The 12,675-nt window shown below is 40.4% G+C and overlaps 1 protein-coding gene across 3 annotated transcripts in view; it reads right to left on the minus strand.

Annotated features, from left to right (window-relative positions):
• LOC115637848 (tetratricopeptide repeat protein 38-like) overlaps window positions 1–12,675 on the minus strand; it is a 40,896-nt gene that overhangs the window by 26,518 nt on the left and 1,703 nt on the right. For all 3 annotated transcript variants that reach the window (XM_030539455.1, XM_030539466.1, XM_030539460.1), the window contains exons 2-6: window positions 8,680–8,757; window positions 8,296–8,377; window positions 4,421–4,592; window positions 3,234–3,407; window positions 469–544 (exon numbers count right to left, since the gene is read on the minus strand). In XM_030539455.1, coding sequence (XP_030395315.1) covers window positions 469–544; window positions 3,234–3,407; window positions 4,421–4,592; window positions 8,296–8,377; window positions 8,680–8,757 — 582 coding nt within the window. The remainder of the gene's footprint in view (window positions 1–468; window positions 545–3,233; window positions 3,408–4,420; window positions 4,593–8,295; window positions 8,378–8,679; window positions 8,758–12,675) is intronic.

Here is a 12,675-nt window from a genome sequence, read left to right on the forward strand (position 1 = left end):
AATTACATATACCTAATTTACCAAGGCATTATGCAGAGTGCTCATTAGATTAACCTATTGCACATCTGATATTTTACTAAGGAGCTGTTACCATTCCAAAGATTTGATGGCAAATCGACACAAGTTTCAAATATATTTCCCAATGACAAGTTTCCATTTTATTCTCTGAAGCTTGCATAGCAAGATTCTGTCTGTCCTTCACTCTCATCCTTCCCTCCCTCCTCCGATCATGAATTTAAAAAGCCAGCAAAAACTAAGGAAAGGGAAAAAATCTCCTATTTGAGGTCTCAAAGGCCCATAATCTACATGAGGATGTGGCACATGAACGGTTATGAATTTCAGAACAGTTGCTTACTTTTGTTTAATTTATTTTAAATTGTCATTTATCTTCTCTGTCAAATGAACATCTGAATACTAAATAAGATTAAAAACTTGAAAACCTTTTAGCACCAACAGTGTCCTGTTTACCTCATTGGCAAGCTTTTCAGCACGATCAAAATAATTAGTTTCCATCAGTCCAAAGGAGTATATGCCTTTCACATAGCTAAACAAAAGGCAAAAAACCATTTAGAATTAGGAGGATAAAGCTAGTATTGCAAAGCACATTAAAAAATTTCAATACAAAATAATTCTTCCACTACATGTATTAATACCAAGTAGTGGGAAAAGGAGAAAGTACACAGAATCTGATTTTTTTCCCCTACAAAAAGTTAGCATATCGAAGAAATGCCCAACTTTCTCTTTCCCAACATACCTAGAGTGGGAAGACATATGTATTCATGTTTTGTGCTAACTACAAAAAAAACCACCAAAAAACACAGAACTTTGTGAGATGCAGAGTATTTTAAAGAAATCAAGTACAGTATGTTTACAATATTCAGTGCATATAATTCCAAAGTATAATGCTGCGGATATTGTATCTTTTCCCAATTTAATATATTTTGAAGTGAAAAGACTTTACAGAGAGGAAAAAAGGGTACTTTATGTCTGGGTAATGTAGCAGTTTTCTTTCCCATTGTTCTACTGAAGCTCTGCAAAGTATAATAAAATAGATACCAGTGCTTATTCCCAGACAAAAAGGAATCATTAAGATGCATTTTATTAATTACTTACACTCATGATATCAGAATACTGTAGTTAGTCAGAGCAAAAGCTTGAAATTGTTTATGAAAAACAAACATTAGACATCTCAAAAAGTCAGAAATCGCTGTTCTTCAGAGAACCCTTACTCTGCCTACCATGCTGTGTGTTATCCACATGACATTGTTGGGTTCTCATGCTAGATACATCAAGTACTGTCAAAGTTTTGTCAGCTCTTTGTCCACTTTCTGGAGGGTACTCACTGCAACTAAATGCAGTGGGTCTTTATACAGAAAGAAGAGGACAGGGCTCCTTTAAGGTCCCTACTGTATTTGGGTTATGAGGAAGGGGAAACAGGAACAGACTTACCCGACTGGAGCAAACGGAGGAACAGGAACTGGCCAGATTTGGGGGAGCAGAGTGCACAGACCCCCCAGAAAAAGGGAAGGTATCTATACCCTGTGCATTCCAGAAGGCTCTCTCTCTCTCCTCAGTCACTGACCAGCAGCACTCACCCTCCCATCTATGGGATCAGAGTAGAACCAGATTTTTTATGATTTGCTGTGGATATTGCACTTGTCGCTTTTTCTCTTTTGGGGCTGGGAAGGAATTATACCCTCACTGCCAGCTTGGCTGAGGCATGGTGGGTTTTTTTCTTCTTCCTCACAGCAGGTCAAAGAGCCGGTGGGACAGATAAGGAGTCAAATGTCAAATTTAGTAGGTAGCAGATGTGGCAGGAGTCCAGTGCAGGTACTCGTTACAGAGGGGATACCTGATGAACCGGAGTTGGAAGTGGACCTAAGGGAAGACATAGCTCAGGAAGCTGGGTAAGGCGTACTTGGGGCTCCTAAGGTCTGCAATAGAAGGGAGACAACACCCCCTTTTTTCCAACTCCTCTTAACCCTCATATAAGGGGAAGGTAGTAGAGGCTCAGCAACAGACTGGGAAGGGAAAAGGCTGACAGCTACCCTCCCAAATAGGCAGAAACAATTAACAATGGCCTGAACAATTTATTCCCATGTATTCCCAGATATGTAAAGCGAATAAAGTTGTGGCCTAATTAACCACATCCACAGCACCTTGTCTTTCTTGCTGCATTGCTAAGGCAACAAAGTAAGTTTGTTTTGCAGGAAGAGATATAATATGCAGGTCACAAAGTGTATTCATACAGCTTATAGTGTCAGGGCAAGAGCTGGTTGCATATAGATTCTTTGTACATCTACCTCCATATGTCAACCTGTGTATCCACTTATAAAATGTATCTCTGCACTCAGCTCTAAATTTCTTTTATAATTCAAAGTTAAAATCCTTTCATGAGTTTAACGTTAGTAGCCTCTTTTGCCTTTCAAGAGTGAATTTTTTGTTTAAAAAAACCCCAAACCTGTTCTAAAGCATGTTTGATAAGTAACTGATATGTCAACATATTTAGATTATCTTGCATTAATTCCAGGACACCAAACCAGATAATCCTGCAGCATTTCATGAAGCACTAGAAGTTTTAGATGGGTGCAGCACAGCAGCCCTCTTCCTGAGAGAGCTGGGTCAGCATGCACACTTAGTTATTAAGTTAGGCAGCAAGCAGGCTGAACTATACTTCCTCATTGCACAGGTCTTTTTAGGAAAATCCCAATTCTTATTTCAGAACAACAGTCTGGCAGTCCAAATTAAAACCAGGTCCCACAGCTGCATTTTCCTTTCCCAGTTCTGCTTCCTTCTTGTAAAGTGTTGCTAACTTAGCTGTAAATTCTTTTGAGTAAAGACCATGGATACAAAACTGGCCCAACAGAAGTCAATGGGAGTTTTGCCATTGACTTTATTAGGGCCAGGATTTCACTCCATGTCTTCATATATCATTTGTGATATTTTTGAGTACAATAAATTAATCATCATCATCAACCCATTTAGCCAAAATCTCAGTTAAAAACAACTGACCAGTGAGTCAATAGGAATGCAAAAAAAAGTTCATTCTTATACGCATATTTTTAAAGCCAAGGGTGGTTAGTTGGCACTCCCTTATCTGTACCCAGGCAGCAATTGCAGGAATAATCAGGAAAAGTTTGCAACAGCCTCACACATTGCTGACCAGAAGATCCTGAACTTATGCAAACCAGAGGTGGCGATCCACAGACCCCTGAAGATCCACTCTTGCATACCTACTAAGAGGAATATCAGGTGTCCAGTAAGGATAAACACGGGCAACAGAGTCTCGCATCTGTGTTTGACGTCCCATGTAAATGTAAGTGGCCTGGGCAAATTTGAGCGCTAGTATGTCAGTTGGATGGTCCCGTAGAATTTGATCCCACACATCGCAAGCTTTGGGAAAACGCCTACAGAGAAGAAAAAATATTAATCATTGACAGAGTCAGCAAGACCTAACTGTCTCAGTCTAATATTTTTAAACTTCTACTACTCCAGCAAGTGTAAGTGAAAAACCTAACAAGAAGTGACAATTTCCTAGCTTGCAGGAATTTTTCTTAATTCATAATGTACACAATTGTTATACTGTCTTCACAGAGTACTTTCTACACAATAATGTATATGGCATTCTTTGTTACTAGTAATGCACTGTAACAGAAGAGAAAATGAATTACCTTTTGGTTTGGCCTGATCTTGCATTTTGAGCCACATGGGAAGATCCTCACACCTGCAGAGAGACTCATGGAAGTTCCTCACAGGTGCAGGGGTCCCACCATGAAAACTGAACTTGTGGGGTCAGAGCTTCAGTGATTTCATTACTAACCTTTGTTATCAAATATTAGCCTAAAAGTATTTTCATATTGACAGAAAGCAAATAACCAAAACTAATAGCGTGCAACCTTTTTGACAGGATATGCAAGCTCAATATATTTCTGTAAATGCTCAAATCTCCAAAGTCCTAATTTTCTGGGAGTGCTTCCAACTATATATCATCTCTCTTTTTTAGAGGAAACAGAGCTTGCGGTGCGGGGGGTGGGGAGGGCTATAAAAAGAAGAATAGGAAAAGACTGCTGCAGCCCCAGCTCCATGGGATGCTATGCTCAAGTTTCAGCATAACCAAAGATTTACCCTCGAGTGGTTTTAGTTTTAAAAATAGTTTAGTCCATTATTGGAATAATAGTAGGTTTTAAAATACAGAATGCTTAAAACTAATTAAGTTTAGTATGCTGGCACCATAACAATAATTTGTATTATGATATTGCTTGTTATTTAGCACAGTGATGCATACAGTCACTCAAGAGGACTGAAAGATGCCAAGACAACAATAAAAATGAAAACAAAATGGCCACATGAAACCACACTATACACATTTTGAATGATAAAACCCTCTCCACCTCTTTTCCCTTAAAAACCAACCACTTACCCACTGGCAAACATGTTGAGTGCAGAAACATGTAGCTTCTCCCTCTCAGTCAGGGGCTGCGATTCTGAAAGTGCCACCATCTTTTTCATCGCACTGTCCAGCTTTTTGTCTAACCTCACTGAAGTTCCAGTGCCAACCAAAACCAAGCCATTAGCAATCACGTGTCCCATCGCTGAAGAAAGCAGCATGGATAAACATTAGACACTAAGAATTGCAAGTAATTTAACAGGTGCATAAGCTCTAGGCTAAACTATAGAGAGAAGTTTAAATGAGGCCTGGTCCACACTACAGCGTTAAATCGATTTAAACAGCGTTAAATCGATTTAACGCTGTACCCGTCCACACTACAAGGCACTTTAAATCGATTTTAAGGGCTCGATTTCTGTACTCCTCCCCAATGAGAGGAGTAACCCTAAAATCGATATTACTATATCGATTTAGGGTTAGTGTGGACGGAAATCGAAGTTATTGGTCTCATTCTTTTACTGAGCTACCCAGAGTGCACCGCTCCAGAAATCGATGGTAGCCTAGGACCATGGACCCACACCTCCGAATTAATGTGCCCTACTGTGGACGCATAAAATCGATTTTATAAAACCAGTTTTATAAAACCGGTTTTAATAATTTCGATTTTATGCTGTAGTGTAGACGTGGCCTGAGAGCCGGAGGCAGTAGATGGCAGTAGTGCTAGAGACTGGTTAGGATCCCAATGGAAAGCCCAGGCAACTTAAGGTACATCCATACGACAATGTAAGCCCAGACTCAGGCTTGAGCCCAATCCCCCTTCCATCTGCACACAAATCTCTCAGACTCAGGTTTGCACTTAGGATCCTAGGAGCCTGCAGGGGTGAAGGACCTGCCCCATGTCAAGCCAAGACTCAGGGTTCAAACTCTTGCTTTGTGATGTAAATGCAGCATCTGGACTCAGGTCCTGAGAGTCCACCAAAAGTATCCCACAATCCTCTTGGCCAACTTCCTTTGTCTCTTCTATCCCAAGAATCTCCAATCAACTGCAGGGAAATGGAAGTAACCCTTCTAAGTTTAGTGCAGCTGCTCGGTGTCAACCTTTAATACTTTCATTGTCTTCTGAACACCACGCTGCAAACACACCATCAGAAAGCCTTCTGTATTTGCTGACTCGGAGAAGCCTTTTGCAAAGCATGATGCTTCATGGTCACAGAAGCGCAGCCAGATTCTAGTAAATCTGTGGCGCGAGGCCAGCAAAGCAGTGGACTTTAGTAAGAGTACAAGGAATGACCATACATACCAGCAAATAGAGAAGAAGCTGGCAGTGTTGCAAATTTACCAAACCAGTGACCAGTGCAGGGAGCAGATTAAGCAGCTCAAGACTGAGTATAGGAAAACCAGGGATCACACCTCGGGCAACATGCCTGTTTTATGAGGAGTTCGACCGGGTGCTGGGCACTGTGCTGAGCACAGAGCCAGCGGTGGTGCATGATGAAGTGGTCAGCTGGGATGGCACCCGGCTGACCCCAGAATCCAGCATGGTGACTGATGGGAGCCAGCAGCAAGCGCCGAGTGAGGCCAGCAAAGTGACTCTGTTGCTGAAACTGTTCCCAGAGGAGGATTTTGGGCAGAGCACCAGCAGCACATCCTGGGGCCATATTTGGATGACTTGTTTGATGCACCTCTGAGGAACAATCCACTGCAGGAGCCACAGAAGAGACAGAAGCCTGAACTGAGCTATGTGAGACAATAACCCTATGTGTCTTGTCCTGTGCCAGGCCCCTTGACCTCCATTGACTGCAGAAGCCTGGGCCAAAGTACCTTCATGGACCATTCCAAGTGGAAGCATTTCTGTGACAAACTTATGGTTGAAGTTCTAAACAGGGACAACAAGCAGGTCCAGCATCAAAGCCAGGGGGACTTATAGCTAGAGGAAAAGTATGGTGAGCGGCAAGAGGAAAGGCTCTGGCTTGTTGCATATCTTGAGGACAGGGTTTCAGCATGAGACCAAGCACTTGCTTCACATTTCCTGGAATAGGAACAGCAGCTAACGGAGGAGGACAGAGCTCAGCAGAAAGAACTGTCTGAACAGTTTATATCGCTAATGGCTGCAAGAATATTGGGTCCTGCTCCATTACCTGCACTATGGCATGAGTCCCATGCATGATACCCTGTGATGCAGTCCAAAAAGAGCTTGAAAAACTCCATGGCTGGTTGGCCCATGCAAACTTGCTCCCTGCAGCTCTCCATATTTTCCCACGCAGCATTCTCCACCCCCAGCACAAAGGGCATGGCAAACAAGGAAAAGAGGATGTGCGGCGGGGGTGGGGGGTAGCGGACACGCAATGGTAGAGAGTTTCAGTCTCGTACATGGTTTCCCTTTTTGTACGTGTTCATGCCCTTTTTTATTTTTATTTTTTCTGCAAGGTTCTGTTACTGATGTGGTAATGGCAACTGGCCTGCTTGGCAATGGGCGAATACTGTACTTTTCTAATACATGCTTATAAATAAACCTTTTTATGTAATCAATATTGCTAGCACTGCATCACATACTACATGTATTTAACATAATAAAAGTAAACACATGATCAGGGACAATTAGGAGCTAGCAGGCAAACACTATTATATCAATTTGAAGTTCACCACTTTCCCCGCCATTCATTTTTTCCCTGTCAAGTGGTCACTTTCTTTCATTAATCCTATCATTCTCATCAGCCAGCAGGAGACTGCATAGCAAGCATTGTCTCCTCCAGTCCCAAAGCATATCAATCACCATCCTCAATAAGACTGAGATCCAAATCCAAGCATGTACCACCAAGTTACTATTCATTTTAGGAATTACATTTCATAGTTCATTTGAAGTATATTTTTTTTCAGCCCATTTCTCATGTTTGCCTTTTAAAAGAGATTGTCCTAAAGGGAAGAAAAAGGGCTATCTTGTAGAACATAAATAAAAACAAACAGTATATTTTCAGGACCCAGCCCTTATGCTTCCGCATGTGATACTCCTGGGGGAATTCTGCACCATATTCATACCTTCTTGGCTCCAATGCAGAAAAATGGGGGAGACAAGAAATCCGTGGGGAAACACATGCCCCTTCCAAGGCAGCCCGGTTGCATCTTCTGCGGAGAGACATTAAGCGGGTGGGGCTGGGCACATGCCTGCATGGGAAGGAGTGAGAGACACTCACTCTGTCCCTCTCTTCTTTGTTGCTGCATCCTAAGCCTGGAGCCATAGGGCTGTGTGAAGCAGGCTCTGTCCCTGAGGGAGAGCAGAAAGGTAACAACTAAGCAGGCAGGGTGCTAATATTCCCATTGTTAGTTAATTGTTCCAGTTCTTAGTCATTAAGGCTCCTTCACCTTGCCAGAGTAGTAGTGTAAATGACAGTAACGGAATCCTCAACTAGGAAGAGCTGTGTGCTTTCCTGTTTTTCTCCTGTGCCAGAGAGGCACAATGGGGTTAGATTACAAATCAGGATCTATTTTATTTATCCCTTAAAAAAATGCAGGATAATGATTAGCAAAACTGTATGACTTTCATGTGTGAAAGTCTGAGCAGTTTAAAGCGACATTCTACTTTACAGAACACCAAACACCAAATTAAAAGTAATGTAATTTAAATGAAAATCTAGGATTATAACTGGAATGCAGGGTACTGGTTACCAAGTATTTGTAACTTAACTTTCAATGCTGAACAGTGATTTTTTTTCTGTATGGTAGTTTAAATAAATTACCAAAATAAGTGAAACTGGCGTGATTATACTGTATTATTTTAACAAATAAAATATGTAGAATTTTGCATTTTTGGCACAGAATTCCACCAGGAGTAATATGAAATAAATTAACCATATAAAATTACTGTACTGTATGTTCAACCTCAGTGATAACCATTAAAAAGATATACTTACTAAAAGTTGGATCTGCTGCTAGTAACTTGGAGAGAGATCCTTCAATGCCTCCTAGACTCTTATCATTGGTCCATGTGACATACTATAATAAAGAGTGAAATTGACTAGAAATTAGGATAAATTAAGTTGGTTTTCATTGTCCCAATTGAGTGAACTCAAAAGTAGCAAGATAAATGGGAACAGTGAGACTAAATTTTTTCAGATATAATTATCGAAAATGTCATCAATAAATGAGGGAATCTGTTTCTTAAAAACACATTGTTTAACTTGACTCTCTCCACTTAATTAATAAAAAGGGTAAACAATTCAAAAATCAACTGCCACAAAGACTATTTTATGCTTGTCAGTCCCTTCAATGCATGTTTTATCAAAACACTTCCATACCTGAGTCAGTGTAGCATCAAACATTTTGCAGGCCTCATTACTAGTGGTGGATAGGACAAGTCCAGTATCCTGCCAAGCCTATATAAAAAACAAGATGTGAGTATGCAGTGCTGTCATAGCTGTGTTGGTCCCAGGATATTAGCACATTTTCCAGACTGAAGAAGAGCTCTGCGTAGTTCAAAAGCTTGTCTCTCTCACCAACAGAAGATGGTACAATAAAACATATCACCTCACCCACCTTACCTCTTTAAACAAGATGTGAGACTGTTTACTGAATACAGATTTTTCAGATGTCATAGATTCATAGGTTCTAGGACTGGAAGGGACCTCGAGAGGTCATCAAGTCCAGTCCCCTGCCCTCATGGCAGAACCAAATACTGTCTAGACCATCCCTAATAGACATTTATCTAACCTACTTTTAAATATCTCCAGAGATGGAGATTCCACAACCTCCCTAGGCAATTTATTCCAGTGTTTAACCACTCTGAAAGTTAGGAACTTTTTCCTAATGTCCAACCTAAACCTCCGTTGCTGCAGTTTAAGCCCATTGCTTCTTGTTGTATCATTAGAGGCTAAGGTGAACAAGTTTTTTCCATCCTCCTAATGACATCCTTTTAGATACCTGAAAACTGCTATCATGTCCCAACTCAGTCTTCTCTTTTCCAAACTAAACAAACCCAATTCTTTCAGCCTTCCTTCATAGGTCATGTTCTCAAGACCTTTAATCATTCTTGTTGCTCTTCTCTGGACCCTCTCAAATTTCTCCATATCTTTCTTGAAATGCAGTGCCCAGAACTGGACACAATACTCCAGTTGAGGCCTAAACATCGCAGAGTAGAGCGGAAGAATGATTTCTCATGTCTTGCTCACAACACACCTGTTAATGCATCCCAGAATCACGTTTGCTTTTTTTGCAACAGCATCACACTGTTGACTAATATTTAGCTTGTAGTCCACTATAACCCCTAGATCCCTTTCTGCTGTATTCCTTCCTAGACAGTCTCTTCCCATTTTGTATGTGTGAAACTGATTTTTCCTTCCTATGTGGAGCACTTTGCATTTGTCTTTGTTAAACTTCATCCTGTTTACCTCAGACCATTTCTCCAAAATGATCTGGACAAATTGAATTATGACACTGTCCTCCAAAGCAGCTGCAATTCCTCCCAGTTTGGTATCATCTGCAAACGTAATAAGCATACTTTCCATGCCAATATCTAAGTCGTTGATGAAGAAATTGAACAGAGACGGCCCCAAAACAACCTCTTGTAGAACCCCACTTGTTGTACCTTTCCAGCAGGATTGGGAACCATTAATAACTACTCTCTGAGTACGGTTATCCAGCCAGTTATGCACCCATCTTATAGTAGCCCCATCTAAATTGTATTTGCCTATTTTATCGATAAGAATATCATGTGAGACCATATCAAATGCCTTACTAAAGTCTAGGTATACCACATCCACCGCTTCTCCCTTATCCACAAGACTCATTATCCTATCATGTAAGCTGAGGTGTAAGAATTGAAAGAAGGTTACCGGCAATTTCGTTTCATCTCCTTAAAAATGTTTACAAGACAATCTGAGAAGCAATGTGAGGCTTTCATTCAACTGAAATTATATTTGAGGAATCCTCTTAATGGGGATAGAAAGGACGGAATGGTAGTGGTGGAAGAAAGACAAGGCAAATTGCACAATAATACTGAAGATCCAGATATGCTATGGGTTTTGTAATTTTAGGATCAGTCTCTCTTTAACCTTCAATTGTATACTAGTCCCATCTCTTCAGATATACCCCTTTCAGAATGGTTACATGGCAAAATAAATCCTTGCTTTGCTTCCTATCAAACCAATACTACTAGTGACACTGTAGTGAAACTATCTGCTGGCATAAATCCAAGGAAATCAACTGTGTTATGCCAGCAAAATATTTGACCTAAGGATTAATTTATAGGACTAGTATGGACATTTGATAAGGCTAAAATATAACACATAAACACTGAAAGAATTATGCTGTGCACAATTTTACACACAGATTATATAAAAGCCTCATTCTATAAACTCCATGGCAAACATCTCATTGTGATAACAGAGGTTTCAGATCCACCAGGGTGATACATAAGCAGGAAGATTAAAATAAGACCTTTTATTAGCTGGATGGATGAGGTGATGTATGTTTTACACAATAGGGTGGTTGCCTGTGGTGAACTGGTCATGAATGTCCTCAGGGGTATTCCTAAAACAATCCCAATAGTCAAATGAGAAATCTAATAACAACTCCTAATTTGCCATCACATTGCCCATGCAACCTTAATTCTGCTCCCCTGTGCATATACATACAGTCTTTAATTACATAATATTTCTTTTCCACAGAATGGATGCACAAAGAGATGGAATGAAGGTTGGATGGGAAACCTTAAATCTCATTTCCTAACTTTCAAGTGCTTGACTTTGCCACCTAAACAATATTTTTAAACTTTATATCCAAAAAGCTCTCTAAATACACAGACCACTTCCCACTCTCTCTTTCTATACTGGTATCACTATTAAGACTACAAGCTTCTATGGGCAGAGATTCAAGTTAACACATATTATTCATTGTATAATGCTAGGCACACTTAAGAGCTAAACCAGGGGTAGGCAACCTCTGGCACGGGTGCCGAAGTTGGCACATGAGCTGATTTTCAGTGGCACTCACTCTGCCTGGGTCCTGGCCACCAGTCCGGGGGGCTCTGCATTTTAATTTAATTTTAAACGAAGCTTCTTAAACATTTTGAAACCTTATTTACTTTAGCTACAACAATAGTTTAGTTATATGTTATAGACTTACATAAAGAGGCCTTCTAAAAAGGTTAAAATGTATTACTGGCACGCAAAATCTTAAATTAGAATGAATAAATGAAGATCCGGCACAGCACTTCTGAAAAGTTGCCGACCCCTGAGCAACACAAATAACTACAGTCAAACTCAGTTTTTCTTCCATTACACAGAAATTACAGATGGAGCCATTTAATAGATTTTCCTGCTAATGGAAGAATATTCCTTATATATTTTGCAGTTTTTTTACCTAGCCTCATTTTACAGTCTAAAATATTTTCTGATTCTAACCATGAAGTCAAGTGTGGAAATTTGAAGCAATTGGCAGGGACATGTATTTTAATTAACAATGTCAAGGTTTCCTCAATGTGATTGGATTAAAGATTGCATGCAAGTAATTTAAGTAAATTGAGCATTCAAATTACAGGTCTACAAAGACTATACTGGAATCCACATTTACAGCTTTTGTTTAGTATTTGTACTATGTACAGAAATATGGCAAAAAAAAAAAAACACCAGCAACAAAGAAAGGAAAAGAGGTAGGTAGGCTGTATAACTCTGTATACATATTGATAGTAAGACTCTGCCTGCACTAGCCTTGTTTCTGAAAAATATTCCAGTGCTTCTGATGCTAACTCCACATAGGGTGACCAGACAGCAAATTTGAAAAATGGGGACAGGGGGTGGGAGGTAATAGGAGCTTATATAAAAAAAAAAGGCCCAAAAATCAGGACTGTCCCTATAAAATCAGGATATCTGGTCACTCTAACTCCACAGGCGGTACCAAGCATTGGAACATAGGAGTAGAAAAGGTACCCTTGGCAGACAGCATTATATCTATCCTGTTATGTAGATCTCTTTAGGCTTTGTCTGCACTAGTGCTTCCATCATTGTTAACACTGGGAGAGCTGTTTCTGTGTTAACAATGGCAGGAAGCTTTTTAGAAAGCAGGATGGTGTGGACAGTGCTTATGGGGAGAAGCAGAGACTAGTAGAACTGCTACAAGTTGTACTGCCAGCTATAAACTTTGCATGGAGCAATAGCGCAAATAGGGGAAGGGGGTCTGAGCCTCTTCTCCCTTTCCAGCTTTCCACTATATGCTGAAAACTTCAGCCTGTTTCACTCTCCCCCATTTCCCATTTTAGATATTGTGCTTGATCATTCACATTTCCCTCCACCCCCACC

Source organism: Gopherus evgoodei, chromosome 1 (genome assembly GCF_007399415.2).
Source record: "Gopherus evgoodei ecotype Sinaloan lineage chromosome 1, rGopEvg1_v1.p, whole genome shotgun sequence".
Taxonomy (NCBI): Eukaryota; Metazoa; Chordata; order Testudines; family Testudinidae; genus Gopherus; species Gopherus evgoodei.